The sequence below is a fragment of the Haemaphysalis longicornis genome, unplaced genomic scaffold (genome assembly GCF_048455015.1).
Source record: "Haemaphysalis longicornis isolate Haplotype H1 unplaced genomic scaffold, Haemaphysalis longicornis Haplotype H1 scaffold_1, whole genome shotgun sequence".
NCBI classification, from domain to species: Eukaryota; Metazoa; Arthropoda; class Arachnida; order Ixodida; family Ixodidae; genus Haemaphysalis; species Haemaphysalis longicornis.
In genome coordinates, this window is record NW_027526203.1 from 398,099,136 (window position 1) to 398,113,648 (window position 14,513).

The 14,513-nt window shown below is 47.7% G+C and overlaps 1 protein-coding gene across 2 annotated transcripts in view; it reads right to left on the reverse strand.

Moving 5' to 3' along the window:
* Positions 1 to 6,083, reverse strand: part of LOC144155361 (luciferin 4-monooxygenase-like) — a 72,617-nt gene extending 66,534 nt beyond the window's left edge. Inside the window, exon 1 of one of the 2 annotated variants that reach the window (XM_077686732.1) lies at positions 5,824 to 6,083. In XM_077686732.1, coding sequence (XP_077542858.1) covers positions 5,824 to 5,857 — 34 coding nt within the window. In that variant the 5' untranslated portion in view covers positions 5,858 to 6,083. The remainder of the gene's footprint in view (positions 1 to 5,823) is intronic. The other variant, XM_077686733.1, reaches the window with a different exon arrangement.
* Positions 6,084 to 14,513: the final 8,430 nt, after the last annotated feature.

The following is a 14,513-nucleotide window of genomic DNA, read 5'->3' on the forward strand; positions in this document are numbered from 1 at the left end:
TTAGATGTTTTGAAAACTATCACGGAAACTACCAGAGTCTGTCGACATCTCCCCTGTTTTTGAAACACGATATATTAAAAGCAGACCAGCTTTACTATTTTAAGCTGCTTCAGTACATACAACAAAATAACCTTTGCTCGCCGGGCTTAGATAACGATTCAGGTTATTCAATTCGACAAAAAAAGAGGAGAATGCCGAAAACAGGACAAATTATGGCAAACACACAACTGGACATCAAACACTTTTTATACTTAATAAATTAAATGGTAAAATAGATTTCACGCGCTCGGTAAGTGCGTTTAAACAGCACATTAAGAATGTATTGCAGTCACTCGGTCTCCACTATACCAGTTGATATTGCCTGCCATTTTTTGTTCACGCAGTCTAGCTGAAATTTTCTGGTTTGTTTTTCTTGCTTTATATTTGTGAATGGCGTTACCGTGCTTAGCGAAATATTATACATATGTGTATAGTTATTCACTGTGTCATGAGAAATGCATGTACTATTGGTGTAACATTGATTGATTGATTGTAGGGTTTTAACGCGCCGACGCAACGCAGGCGTTGAGGCGCGCCGTAGTGGAGGGCTCCGGATTAATTTTGACCACCTGGGGATCTTTAACGTGCGCCGAAATCTCGTACACACGGGCGTTTTTGCTTTTCGCCTCCATCAGAGAAGCGGCCGCCGCGGCCGGGAATCGAACCCGCGACCTTGTGCTCAGCAGCGCAACTATTGGTGTAACAATTTGATCAGTTGTAAGCGTTTTTTATTATTATTTTATTTTCTTTTTTATTTTATTTTTGTATCGGTTGTATCAGCTGTTTTATATTATTTTGTGAACTTGCTCGTATATATTTTGGATGTAGTTATTTTCTTGGTGTTCTTTTACTAGACAAGTTGCTTTAGATTTTTTTCTCTTTTTTTTTGTGGCAAACTTTGCTCTGTACATATACCCAAACTGTCTATATCCTATGCGTAAAATGTACACGCAACGTTGTTGAACTGCAGAGGGACAGAGTCCTCGTCAGGCGATTTAGCCTTTAGTCTCTGTCCCTGTAGCACACTATGTTTTTTGGTTTCTTCGAATAAAGGATAAAGGATAGGCCAAGGGGTGCACGAAGCAAAACACGTTTGTTTGTAATTTGCGGTTGAGCATTGTTCCTGGTTATTAACTGAAAGTCCAGTCCTGTCCAGTCACTGCTCCTCGCGCATGCTCAGCACGCCTCTTCACGAGCCGCGTGAAACGGCTATCAAGCGGCTCCGACGCATCGTCAGAGTTGGCTACTGTGCAATTGAGGTTCACACCTGAGCACCGCCGGCGCCAGTGCGTCTGCCGCGGCTATGACGCCGCGCAATCCAACACAATCCACTTTAATCCAATCAAATCCAAACCCAATCCAAGCCAAGCCAAGCCAAGCCAATCGAATCCAATCCAATGCCCCTCGCGCTTGCGCAGAACGGCCCTTCACGGCACACGCGAAACTGCTCACCCTCGGCCAGTGTAGCTTACGCTACAAAACACTCAGGAATCGTGGGTAGAAATTTATTATAGCGCGGGTATGCTAATCACGGCGCATGCTCTATGAAGGCCGTAGGACCTTTTTAATTTTGTATGATTTTTTTGTGTCCCGGGGGCGTGGCGCGCAGTTTTACGATTCCGGCTCCGCAACATGGCGCTACGCTCGCTAGCGATTCCTGTCTACATCGCTCTGGGACCGGAGACGATCTGCTGGATCCTAGCCATTTACAGCTTTGCTGTAAAAATTAAGACGGTATCTGAAGCTGACAAGAAAAACACATTTCTGGAGGTCAAATTTGGCGTCAACACCACAAGGCGATCGAGTAACGTTGATCCAAAAGCAAGCGAAAGGCGGATGTCGAGCTAAAGAACATCATACAATTTTTTTTACCGTATCTATTTATTTCTCTCAATCGCTTTTAGTAACATAGCTGGGTTCTCTGCTTCAATGCAAGCTTTGTTGCGTTATCACCTTCCCTGCCGCCAGCGCGCAACCACGCCATCGTCTGCTGCTATGTTACAAGTTTATGGCGTGATCACAGAAAAAGACGGCCGCGACCATCGCTTCTATGACACATAAGAGCAGCGAAGCGCTACGCCTGATAACCGCGGAGCGCACTGATGTCGATGATTCACTCATTCGTCAAGCTCGACTTCAATCAGCGCTGTAATGAACCAAATAGTCACTTTTCTTTGCTATTTTTATCTTGATTTCGATCATGTGACCCAACAGCTTACTAGGACGAGCATGGACAAATGCCATGCATTGGGTTCTCTTTGTCACGGGGAGGCTTGTACTGCCCTCTTATGTTGCGGTTACGCCAAACAAATAATTTTTATTTTATAGCCAGACATAAAAGCAAAATACTGCACGTTATTTGTATGCTCCATGATCGCTGACTTGGAAGCAGTTGAAACTATAGTTTGTTTCAGTAGGAAACATGCTTTAAACAGCGCGCATGCGAAACTGCGCCTGCTGCAAATTGCCGCACATTTTGCGGCGCCGTAAGCCGGGGCAATTTTCTGCCCTATTTTGCTTGTATTTTGCGACAAAAACAGCCGCCATTTTCAAGCTGTTACGTAGCCTTACGTCACTTTTACGCCGGCTGAAGTTGCCAATGCATGACGTAATCGTTCCCGCCAACTGTTTAAATTACGTCACGCCTTCTCAGCCAATCACAGAGGGGGTGTGTATTACAAGCAGTATTGTTGTTGAATAGCAAAGACAGGCTTACGTTGTCATGTCCGGGGTAGTTAGTCTAGTTTTTCATTGCAGGCCAAGAATTATGCGCTTTCAGTAAAGAGAAATGAGGCAAACTTTAGAACTGGTGCCCGTCACGTCATAAAACGTCAAAATGACGACAGCACACACAACCGCTTTGTCAACCGGAATCACGTGACCATAACTGAAAGCCAATCAGAAAAGACTTCCGGCAAATTGCCTGAATTGCCGGCAATTTGTGCAGTCGAGAATAGGGCCCCGGGTCCACTCTGCCATTGCCGGTTTGGACCAACGTTTATTATAAACGCTGGTTTGGACGGTTTGGACGCGCCTAAGCTCGCGCGGGAGTCGCAAGCGACACCCGCGCCACCGCTGCGCGCCGATGTATTGCGGGAAAGCCTGCCGCATGCCTAAGGAGAGCGATGCCTTACATTTTTTTCTGAAAAAAACATCCCTCTCGCGAGGGGCACGATCAAATGAAGAGCATTTCCGCGGGGGGTGCGCCTGCAAGTCGTATGGATTACGTATTGGTTGTTGTAATTGTTGTCTTCCAGCGTAGACATTGTCGATGAAGTCGATGGTGAAACGTGCCGTGAACCCCCTGCCGCGGCTATGACGCAACGTGGCGCGGCTATGACGCAGCACAATCCAACACAATCCACTTTAATCCAATCTAATCCAATCCAAACCAATTCAATCCAAGCCAATCCAAATCCAATCCAAGCCAATCCAAGCCAAGCCAAGCCAATCAAATCGAATCCAATCCAATGCCCCTCGCGAGAGAGTGTTATAGCGCCGAAATCGCGCCACTACACGAACGCGTGATGTTGACGTCACGATCACGCCACAGATGTTAGCGACCGGAGCGCGCGCGAACGACATATGTGGTTTAAGCGCGAACCGACCGCGGCGAGAGAGCGCGATGCGAGCGCCCCCCCCCTGTTCTTGCGCGCGAACCGACTGTTGCTCAGCGCGAACCCAACGCGGCGAGAGAGGGTGTTGCCCACGTCCCCACCTGTTGTGCGCCCGAACCGAACGCGGCGAGAGAGGGTGTTGTGAGCGGAGAGAAGGGGAGGAGGACGCGGGGGAGAGGGCGCAGCTGTGGCCGACGGCTGAATGAGTCAAGGATATAAGGCGCGTTCGTAAGCGTCTATTCTGTGTCGGCTTTGTGGCGCAGTGGGTAGAGCATCATGTACCTTGCGTTCCGCCCGCAGATTCGTGGGATCGAAACCTGGCGCCGGTAAGTATTATTTTTTTATATGGTGTAGGGGGAGCGATGCGGACTACGGACGTCAACGCGGGTGACATCGTGAGTTACTGAAATGCTCTGCATTTAAAAAAAAGTCTTCCCAGCAATGTCTTTGTGTGTAGAGGTGCAGCCGACTTTAGGTCTTTGTAAGATGGCTTGTCCATAATGAGTGTTGCTCAGTGAAGCCCGACCATCTTCGGAGGAAGTATCATTACAGAAAGTGGCTCTAACTCTTGTTTTATTGAAACTGTCCCTAAACAAATTATGTGAAAATTAGCCGCCGAGACGACTTGAACGTTGCGCGAGGTTTATTTACTTTTCAAAATTACACATATCTCGCAGTGAAGCTGTAAATATTGTGGAATTCCCGTCTGCTGTCAATACATGGGCTTCTACGGGAAGGAAACGGTCAGCCCTATGTCTGTCGACTGGAATGAAACTCTAGTTCGTCAAAGCTTCATTCAGGAAATTAACCAGGAAGTATGCTCAATCGCAAATTACAACCAAACGTGTTTTGCTTCATGCACCCCTTGGACTATGGCCCAGTCAAAGCATATATCGCTCACGTTGAGACTCGCCACCACAGCTTTGCTAGTGATCCTTCTTCACAGAGTGGAAGGGCACTGATTTTTTTGTCCTTTTCTGACCCTTAAGAAAGAAAGAAAGAAAGAAAGAAAGAAAGAAAGAAAGAAAGAAAGAAAAGAAAAGAAAAGCTGCATTGCGGCATGAGTTAACTTGACTTTCTGTATAGGGGTGTTAAGTCCCTTGCTCCTCCGTTGTACCTAAAAGAAGGGACACTAACAAAGCTGCCGCAACGCTCTATAAAAGAAAAGTACACACTTGAACAGGCAGTGAGTACGTATATTACATAACCCGCCGAGTCTAATGCAAGAACCGCAAGTACTAGATTACACATTAAAGTGTATGGGCTACTTCGCTATATGTGGTGGTGGTGATGATGATTAGGTTTATTAGCGAATGGATCTAGCCTTGCGTGCTTTGCCGGCAATGGCTCCCCCGATCAACACCTTCTTGGCGCTATGCGCGAGGAATCACCAGGAGTCACTTGATCAGCACCTTTTTGCCGCTATGCGCGGGAAATCACCAAAAGTCACTGATGCGCGTGTCCCATAAAAACCCGAGGATAAAGCGCAAAATGCCTCTTCCGGTGATCCAATGGCCTATAGAAAAAATTATGTCGTCCAAAGAGGCATGCGGAGATGCTCTCCTTCGAGGTTTTAAACAAAGCTAACCTCTTCGTCGCATGCTCTCGGTAGTATACGAGAAAATGTCCGATGTCGCCTGTTACACAACACATTGCGCACAGAGGTGAGGAGATAAGGTTCAGCTGCTTATGAAGCCACGCCGGTGTTCCCGCTGAGTTGGTCCGGACGCTGGTAAAGAATTCCAAAGGACGCGGACGAGAGGGACACATGAGGACAAAAGACACCGCTATTGCGTGTCTGTCCTTGGTCTCTTTTGTGTACGTGTCATTTTTCCCCTAAATATTTTGGAAAATAAGAACGTTAGTGTAACTGTAGTTTTACTCTATTTTGTGCTCGAAACATTACTAGACTACACATAAAAATGTGCGATGCCCATGCCCGTTGCGTAATTTATCGATTTCGCTATTACTCCTTTTAGACAACTTAATGGCGAGACAAAAGTATAAACTAAGAAGAGCAACGTTTGGTTCAACACAGACAACTTTTCATTTTTCGTAGTTGCTATACTGTGCATGCCTATTTGATCTCTTATTTTTCAATGACATTTCAATGGCCACACCATGCAACATGCTTAAAATAGACACTACAGACTGGTTCGGCACTTACGAATTGGGACGTCATTGCTTGTAATTGCAGGCATATGTACTCACTCACTCAGCGCTAAATTCTGACAAGGTAGGAGAACGCCGGTGCTTCTAGATGCTATAGGACACACGAGCCTCTCTTCGCAGAGTTGCCTTCGAAGGGAATATTAAGAGGCAGAGGGGAGACGTCAGACCGGGATTTCATACAGCGTCACTGAACCAGCTAGGCAGTTTCCGCTAGATCTGGCTCTCTGTCTCGTTCAAGGCTAAGTTTTATGCGACACGTTTTGGGCCTGCAAAACGCAGCTGCTTGCGTCATGTTTGCCCTGCGTTCATAGAAGGGGAGGTATGCACGCCAATCTTTTTTTTTTATTTTGGTTCTCCTGCGAGCTCGTATGCAGTCTACAGGCGAGTTAAACGCAGCGGCGGTGTCACTCCATGGCCTACTTTAAACAGCAGCGGCTACACGTTTTAGTCCTAACAAAGAAGCAGCGCTGCCGCAATGGGGAACCACCTGCTTTTCGAGCCAGTCCAATATGCAACACTTAGCAAGCTTTTACAGTGCTGTAAGCAACAGAGTTTCGTTGCCCTTCTGAGAATCTGGTATGGACAATATTTTGGGGGGAGTCATTGTCAAATGTGGACACCCCGCGTTCACTATAGGAACGCCCCACGAACGTTTCCTGGTGCCCTTTTCTTCGGCATATAAGCTCTGACATGGGTGGTTGGAGTAAACACGGCATAATATCGTCCGAATTAAGGCAGTCTATTAATCCTGAAGTCGACGGCACAATACTCGAAAGTACATCTAAACAAATTACTACACAGTACGCACTATTATTCCCAGTCAAAAATAACACTGTGTCCAATAATTCACCACAATGGGCACAATCGAACGCACTCGCAATCGAACGAACTATTGGACCACTCAGGCAATAAAAGTGTTGCAGCTGCGACCGATAGGACTCTGTTTCTTTTACACTTTGAAATTCTTGTTTTTCTTGTTCTTCAAACCATGACTGTCAATGTTTGGCCTGATCACTGATGAAGGATTATCATTGCATTGTGTTCATTTTATGCCCATGGCCGATTGATTTGTGTGCAAATCTGTATTATTTCTGGTTATTTCTTCCGACTGCTCATTTTTGACATGATCTTGCGCACTTTTGAACAAGAGGCCCCCCCCACAGTGACATATACTATGGGACCTCTTTCTTCATTTCTTACAAATTGATGCACTGTAATATTTGCGACCTTCCTAATAAACTTCCAACTTAAAACTTAAAACAATATTGAGGCACAATGCAGTCAATTGACGCTCGCCTGGATTGAAATATCCTCACTGGCTATACAGTTCTCCAATTGGGCCCAATAACCCGCAACATTGCAACAGAACTGGAGTAAGTTGAAGTTCGCATGCTTGGAACGCATTGGGTCACGGCCACGCGCTCCACGGCCATGGGCTCCGCGGAGCGCCACGACGGGCGCCGCGGAAATATTGCGGCACGTGCGCAAATAAAGCCAAAGGTGGAGAGAGCTGCGCGCCGTCTGCTACACTTCCTCCCGCTTCACCGGCGCGCTCTTGTACGAAAGCACTGCAGCCACGGCGATCTGTTGCAAGTGGCAGGAAATGCAGATGACGCGACGCTATCTCTGCTTTTGGCAATGTGCACGGCCGGGCTAGAGCAAAGGCACGCGCGCCGCCGCTACAGCGAACTAGAATATTGTAATAGTGGCAAAAGCGGCACCGGCAATGTGGCTAAAAGGGGAAGTGTGACGGACGGGAGCGAAGGACTGCACAGAATCGCAATGAAAGACGCCGGGCGTTTTAGATGGCGCGCTGCCTCTCTGAGAGGTGCCGTCACCCCGTCGCTGACCGAAACCACGCAGGTAGTGTGCTGCGCAGCGGCAGATTGTTTGAGCTGGTGCACCTTCGCAATACGCTGACATGCAGGGATGTAGCTCTTTATTCCTATTATTACACTACTACAATGCATACAGTAATGTTGTCGGTGAGGCATGAAACAAGACAGTAGAGAAAATGTACGAGAAGTGTTCGACGTTGCTTTTCCTTCTTCGATTCGCATCCTTGCTTCTTAAGATGTCCTAGGAATGTGAATTTGCTAAACTCAACTGTCGTCTGCGTATACGGGCGGCTGCCAGTTCATTTTAATATTTACAGGGGGAAAAGGGGCCGCCTTTGCCTGAAAAAAGCGTTCTTTTTGACATGGGGGGGGGGGGGGAGGAGGAGGTACGCTGATATCTATTGCCTTACCGCTTCCCTAATGTGTATTCATGTACGCGCTGCCCCCTTCCTCCGAGCACATTTTGCCAACAGACGCACTTGCCTGCGGAATTTTTCCTTTCTGGTTTGCAACGCACGGCTCATGGAAGCCACAGTTCAGAGAGATAAAAAAAAAAAAAGAATGGGAACTGCGCAGTGCTTTATGTTCAGGGGATCCTCGCGGCTGCTTTCGGCGAAGCAAACCTCGAACATTTCACTTTGTTATGTTAAGAACATTTGCGCGAATGCATGATACAACGCAGTAGTTATCGAAGTCCAGCTATTTTGCGCTCGGTTTATTTTCTTCAGTTTTATTGTGCGTGCTTGCATGCAGGCGTATCCTCATCAATTCAAAATTGACCGTCAGTAGTTTGCCACACCTAAACGTATACAGCCTTGGCATAAACACTCCGCACAGCTATTTTGATCAAAGCGATCTGAGGGGCTAGTTGGTGTATAGACATGATGTAATAAAAATGCGCATGTAAGGACGAGTCAAGCGAAGGAAGACAACACACAGCGCATACTAACAAACTGGGTTTATTTCCGCGCGCATATATACTCCATCCATCGGGAACAAACAGAAAAAGAAAAAGAAAGACAACAAAGTAGCTAAGACCGACAAAGTTACACGCAAGCAGTCACAGAACGGTCAATCGTGAACCAGAAATGCGATTTCTTTAGAAGATAAAGATATCGATGCAGTCCTAATGCACTCGTCACCCGCACGTGCTATTTCCCTTGTCTCTATTATTTCCCGGGTGAGGAGGTCATGGCTCCTAGCAAGCACCTCCGTTTTCTTTAAAAAAGGGAAACATCCGCAATCACGGCAATGTATGCCAAGATGCCTTGAAGAATTAATGACATTGTTCCTGTGCTCCATAAGCATATATCGTTAATACATGGGCCGGTCTGGCCAATGTACACTTTTTTGCACCACACCTTCTGTACAGGCAACGAACCTGTTCTGGTGTTCTGTTTTGCACCCACTTCGTTCTTTTTTTGCGCCGTTGACCTGCCTACAGAGCTTGGACAGTTTATTAGGCGCGGAGATTGCAACATCGGCCCTTGCTCGCTTGGCGATGCGTTTCAAGTTATGGCTGAACCGCTGAATGTACGGGATCACTGCAACTTTTTGGTTGCGAGTGGAATACACCGCAACGGACGGGCTCACCAAACCTCGCGCTGAAAGCTTAGCCTCTTTGAGCACTTTTTCGGCAACCGAAACAAGGTGTGAAGGGTATCCAGACTTGGACAACCGCTCCGCCTGCTGCGTGAGGCTTGCTGTCATCGAGTGCGGGCAGGATTTCGCCAAGGCATTCTTAACGCATAGGGAGGCAATGGCCTTCTTGACCAGCTTTGAGTGGGTGGACCCAAACGGAAGGAGCGGTTTTTTCGCCCTGGGGGTGTAAGCCCAACAAATGTGATTGTTGGCGAAGTGAAGATTTAGGTCTAAAAATCTGATGTGGACCCCGTGGGGAAGCTCGCTAGTAACAGCTAATGGTTGGAGGTGCTCACTAAAAAGAGCTATGGCCTGCTCAGCGGGGGCTCCGAAGTCGTGGTGAGGGCAGTCTAATATTAACAGATAATCATCCACGTAACGGAAAACTTTCAGCACCTTCGTTTTATCAAGAGAATCGTGAATTTTTCTGTACAGGTGTGCAAGGAATAAATCGTTTAGCGCAGGCGCAATGCAAGAGCCGATACATACGCCGTTCTTCTGAATGAGTACATGGACAGCAGCTCTATAGAAACCCACCAGCAGTCGTTCCTGCGTTATTTAAAAAGGTAACGCCGAGTTTGGCAATACATTCTCGAACGCAGGTGAGCAGGTGAGATTATCTGTTAATATTAGGGAGTGTTGTATAGTCTTCAGTGCATTTTTTTTACGCCCATCCGTGCTTTTGTTCATTTGTAGCAATCATCTGATAACCACACTATCGCCGTTAGCTGCCGACTGCGCAACTTTCCAGTGACATCGGTGGAGCGCGAGGGGGAAAATAGTTGTGAAAGAGGTGTCAGGGGTGGTGAGGAGGAGCCCGGAGCAGCGCCGAGTAAATCGATGACACCGGAATAAAAACGGGGGGGGGGGTTAGACATATACTGCTTTGCAGTAAAAAACGCCTGCGGAAACACGTCGCTACCCGCACGAGTGTTTGGCCCTCATGGCTCTTTGCGGAATGTTTGACATTGACCTTGCGTCGCTGTGTAAAAAATGTTTCACCGTCTGTTCAATCCTAACTTTGTGAAACAAAAGAAAAGAACTGCTCAAGAGCGCGTGAGCAGCGTGCCTGTTTAGGCCTGACAAGGTGACAAACCGTGCCTGTTCACGCCTCACCAGCGTCTTGAAGGACTTTGCTATTGCCTTAATATAGAAAAAAAAGTAAAAACCCTTGCCTTGCTCTGCAAACGCCTGAGTGATGCTCCTTTTCTTCGCAAAATCTTCAAGCTTTTGTTTTTGTACATCTAAAATACTTACGCTCGTTTCGAATGTGAAAATGCACTTCGATTATTAAATTGGTGTTACCGCGAGCCAAAATTAAACAGAAGTACGCACGCGAACTAGCCGATGTGGACAGCTTATTTTCTCGGTTTCCTTCTCGTGAGGTGATATCTTTTAGGTACAGACACGCCTTAATGAGAGAACTGGTAGTACAAGCCGGCGTTCCTTTGATTTCAATGCGGGTTTAAATGTTAAGGCAACATTACATGAGACCTGCCATTTCGGGAGTTTTTGGATTGAGAGAGATATATTTAGGCCTGTAGTAGATAATGTTTGCGATGCCGGTCACTGGCATTAATATTTAACCCCCTCTTTTCATTTCATATTTTTGTCATATTCATCGTGAAACCCGCCGCGGTGAATCAGTGGCTAAGGCGTTTTGCTGCTGAGCCCAAGGACGCCGGTTCGAGTCTCGGCCGCAGCGGCCGCTTTCCTGATGAAGGCGAAAAGCGAAAACGCCCATGCGTTCGAGATTTCGGCGCACGTCAAAGATCCCCAGGCGGTCAAAATTAATCCCGGAGCCCTCCAATACAGCGTGCCTCATCGCGTGTGTAGCGTCGGCAGATAAACCTCGCAATCAATCAATCAATCAATCAATCAATCAATCAATCAATCAATCAATCAATCAATCAATCAATCAATCAATCAATCAATCAATCAATCAATCAATCAATCAATCAATAAATCAATCAATCAATCAATCAATCAATCAATCAATCAATCAATCAATATGTTCGTCATGAAGGGTCTGTTGTTATCGCCTTTGACACCATTCGCTTTACTCCCGCATGTCCAAATAGGTCTCTGTTTAGGGTTAGTCTACCAAATTTAGGGGAAATCTCCCAGGTGGAGTGAGTTTCTGCGAAGGAAAATTCTACATCCACCTAAATGCCGCCGTATGGCTACGAAAGAAAGCTATACAGTTTTCTCACAAACTTCGCAGTTGAAGAAAAATTCGTCCTGGTCCTGGATTCAGTGCGGGGTGCTTCGACGATAACTTCTAGCTGTGCGCGCGTGATAAACCTTTCGTGCATTGCGGGGAAGATCCCTGTATGGCGGTGAAAACAGCTCCTTCTGAGCTTCGACAGGTATTGACAAGTCCAGCCGACACACAGGCTGGGAGAGAAGTAGCTGGGTGTTCGCGTGCGTCGTATTCCTGGAATATTGGAGCTGCTACCGCTTTCCTGTATATTCTCCCGAATACGCTTTGCACAGGTCGTAAAAATATCCCCTCGGCTGTTACCCCAATATGGAGGAGATTGTGTTTGTCATTTTGCTAAAAAGCCTGGTAATCGGGCCAATGACATGACGTCACCACCTCCCCTTCCGGTGCAGTGCACGCGATAAGAACCCCAGGTAAGTTCACAGCCGTTTATACCGTGCACACAGTGTACCATCATGACAGTTATCAGTGCAAACAAGTTTTCGAGTACTGGCAATGCAGGTAAATGTTCTTAAGGTATTAGAGGTTACTCCGTTCGATCTAATAGCTTTGATGAAATGGCGCTCACGAAAACGGTATTTAATGACACAGAGTTCGATGAAAAACCCGGTCCCAATAGCCTGCTAGCCCATTAGAAACATCTGCAGTTTTGCGCTCTAATTCACCACGTTAGCACGGTTTTTTATGTTATGTTAAAAACCTAACATAAGGGGTAATGTCAAGGGGTATTCCACAGGGGGGGGGGGGGGGGTAGGAAAATATAGTCCCGGAACAACTGGGGGGGGGGGGCTGGAAGTAACGTTAAAAAATGTTTCCGCAACACCCTTCAACATGCTCTTCTTTCGTGTGAGATCCAGCTTAGTGTCGTGACACTGTGTCTGCTGCGAAAAAAAAAAATGTCCATAAAGCAATCCTGCCATTTTGGTCGATTTGTACTTATATCGACCTGCAATATTAAAAAAGGCTGTGCGAGAGGGGCACAGGGTAATAGTAAAAACTGCGTTAAACCGGGGTCCTCCCCCTCCCTTCGCAACCAAAGTTTGCCATTGACCAAAAGTTTTCAAACACGAATAATGGCTGCAGGCAGCAATGAACTCTTTTGGCAAGATAAACTTTGGAGGAGGAAGAATAAACTTTTATTGAGGCCCAATCCGACTCCGTGTGTGGAGGCAGACCAGTGGGGAGACTCCTTAGCCCAGAAGTCCCTGGCTCTGGCTGGCAGTCCGAGCCCGTCTCACCAGGTTAAGCTGGGAGCCGGGTTCAGAACTGGACAGCTGCGCCGCCCACTGTGAAGGGCAAGGGTGGGGATTGGGAGGGAGGTCGGGTGTGTGGGAGCCTTCCCATACGATGTGATAAAGTGTACCCCTTTCGGGGCAAAACTAGCACTGTGGTGAGTGAGAGGTGGGGAAAATCAAATGCCAAAGTGTATTGTGAGGGAAGGTCCGGGTTTGAAGTTGACAGAGAGTGATTTCATCGGCTTTTGTTAGAGACAGGTGAGGTGGAGGGAAGGTGCGACGAGAGAGCTTGTAGTGTGTGAGTATGTCATTGTAGGTGAGTAGGGGGTGGGCATCCAGGGTGGTAGGAGGGGGGTCGGGGGCAATGGCCCGGTGTACCACTTCTCGGGCCGCGTCGTGCGCCGCTTCATTGCCGGCCAACCCACAATGGCCAGCGGTCCATAAAATGTGGCACTCCTCAGCGAGGTAAGAGGAGTGTTCAATAATGCGTAGGGCAGTGCGAGGGAGTAGACCTTTTTGAAGGTGTCGGTAGGCTTCCTGCGAGTCCGTGATTACTGTCACGTAGTCACGACGAGTGGAGGTAAGGGACAGCGCAATGGCTATCTCTTCCGCTTCAGTTTGTGTTGAGGCTCGCGTGGAGGCAGTGGCGACGGTACGTTTTTGACTATCTACAGTCGCGACGGCGTAAGTCGATCGGTTGGGGTATGGGGATGCATCGACGTAAAGCGTGTCCGCAGATGCTGGTAGTGGGTGCGGATGTAGTTGGTTCGCGCGGTGCGACGACCATCGTGGATGCCTGGGTGCATGTTCCGGGGTAGCGGGGCGACTTGAATGCGAGCGCGTAGTAGGGGGGGAAGACCTGCCAGGCGGTGAGGCTGAGTCGGGGTTGGATAGCCGAAACGAGCTAAGGTACTACAGCCAGTGGGTGTAAGCTTAAGGCGTTGGAATTGCGAAGTTCTTTGAGCTTCGCAGAGCTCTGTCCAAGTATTATGTATTCCCAAGCGTAAAAACAAGTCAGTAGAGGTGTTAGTGGGGAGGCCGAGTGCAGTTTTGTATGCTTGCCTAATTAAAATGTCAAGTTTCTTGTGCTCTGCTGGTTTGAGGGACAGGTAAGGAGCTTCGTATGTAAGGCGACAGATGAGGAAAGCTTGAACCAGACGTGCAGTTTCAGCTTCTTTGAGACCAGTACGTTGGTGGGTGATGCGCTTAACTAGTTGTGCCAATTGAGTAACTGTGCGTTGAAGTGCGAGGATGGTGTGCGAGCCGGAGCCATCTCGTGGGATTGTGAGTCCGAGTACCCTGAGATGGGTTACTACAGGAACGGGGCGAGTCTCTATAGTAAGAGCCGGGTCCGGCGTCGGCGCCGTGTGTCGTCCCCGAGTTCTCTGCTGAAGGGTTAGCAGTGCGGATTTTTCCGGGGAACAGGTCAGACCAAGATGAACTTTTGCTGAAAGAATAAACCTTAGCAGCAACTCCCAACTATGGAACCAAATGTAACCGCAATCAAATGACCTGCCGCGGTGGCTCAGTAGCTCAGGGGTTGTGCTGATGAGCCTAAGTAGCGAATTCGATCCAGGCCGCGTATTTCCAAACGCCTGGCTGTACAGCACCCCACGGGACATGTGTTTTCGCTCGATGCAGAACGTTAATTAAACGTGGTAATAGGCTGCATCCTGGACCTAAAGCGACCTCTAACATACAAAATCACCATTATTATGAAAAATAACTCGTATAATTGAGTTTATGA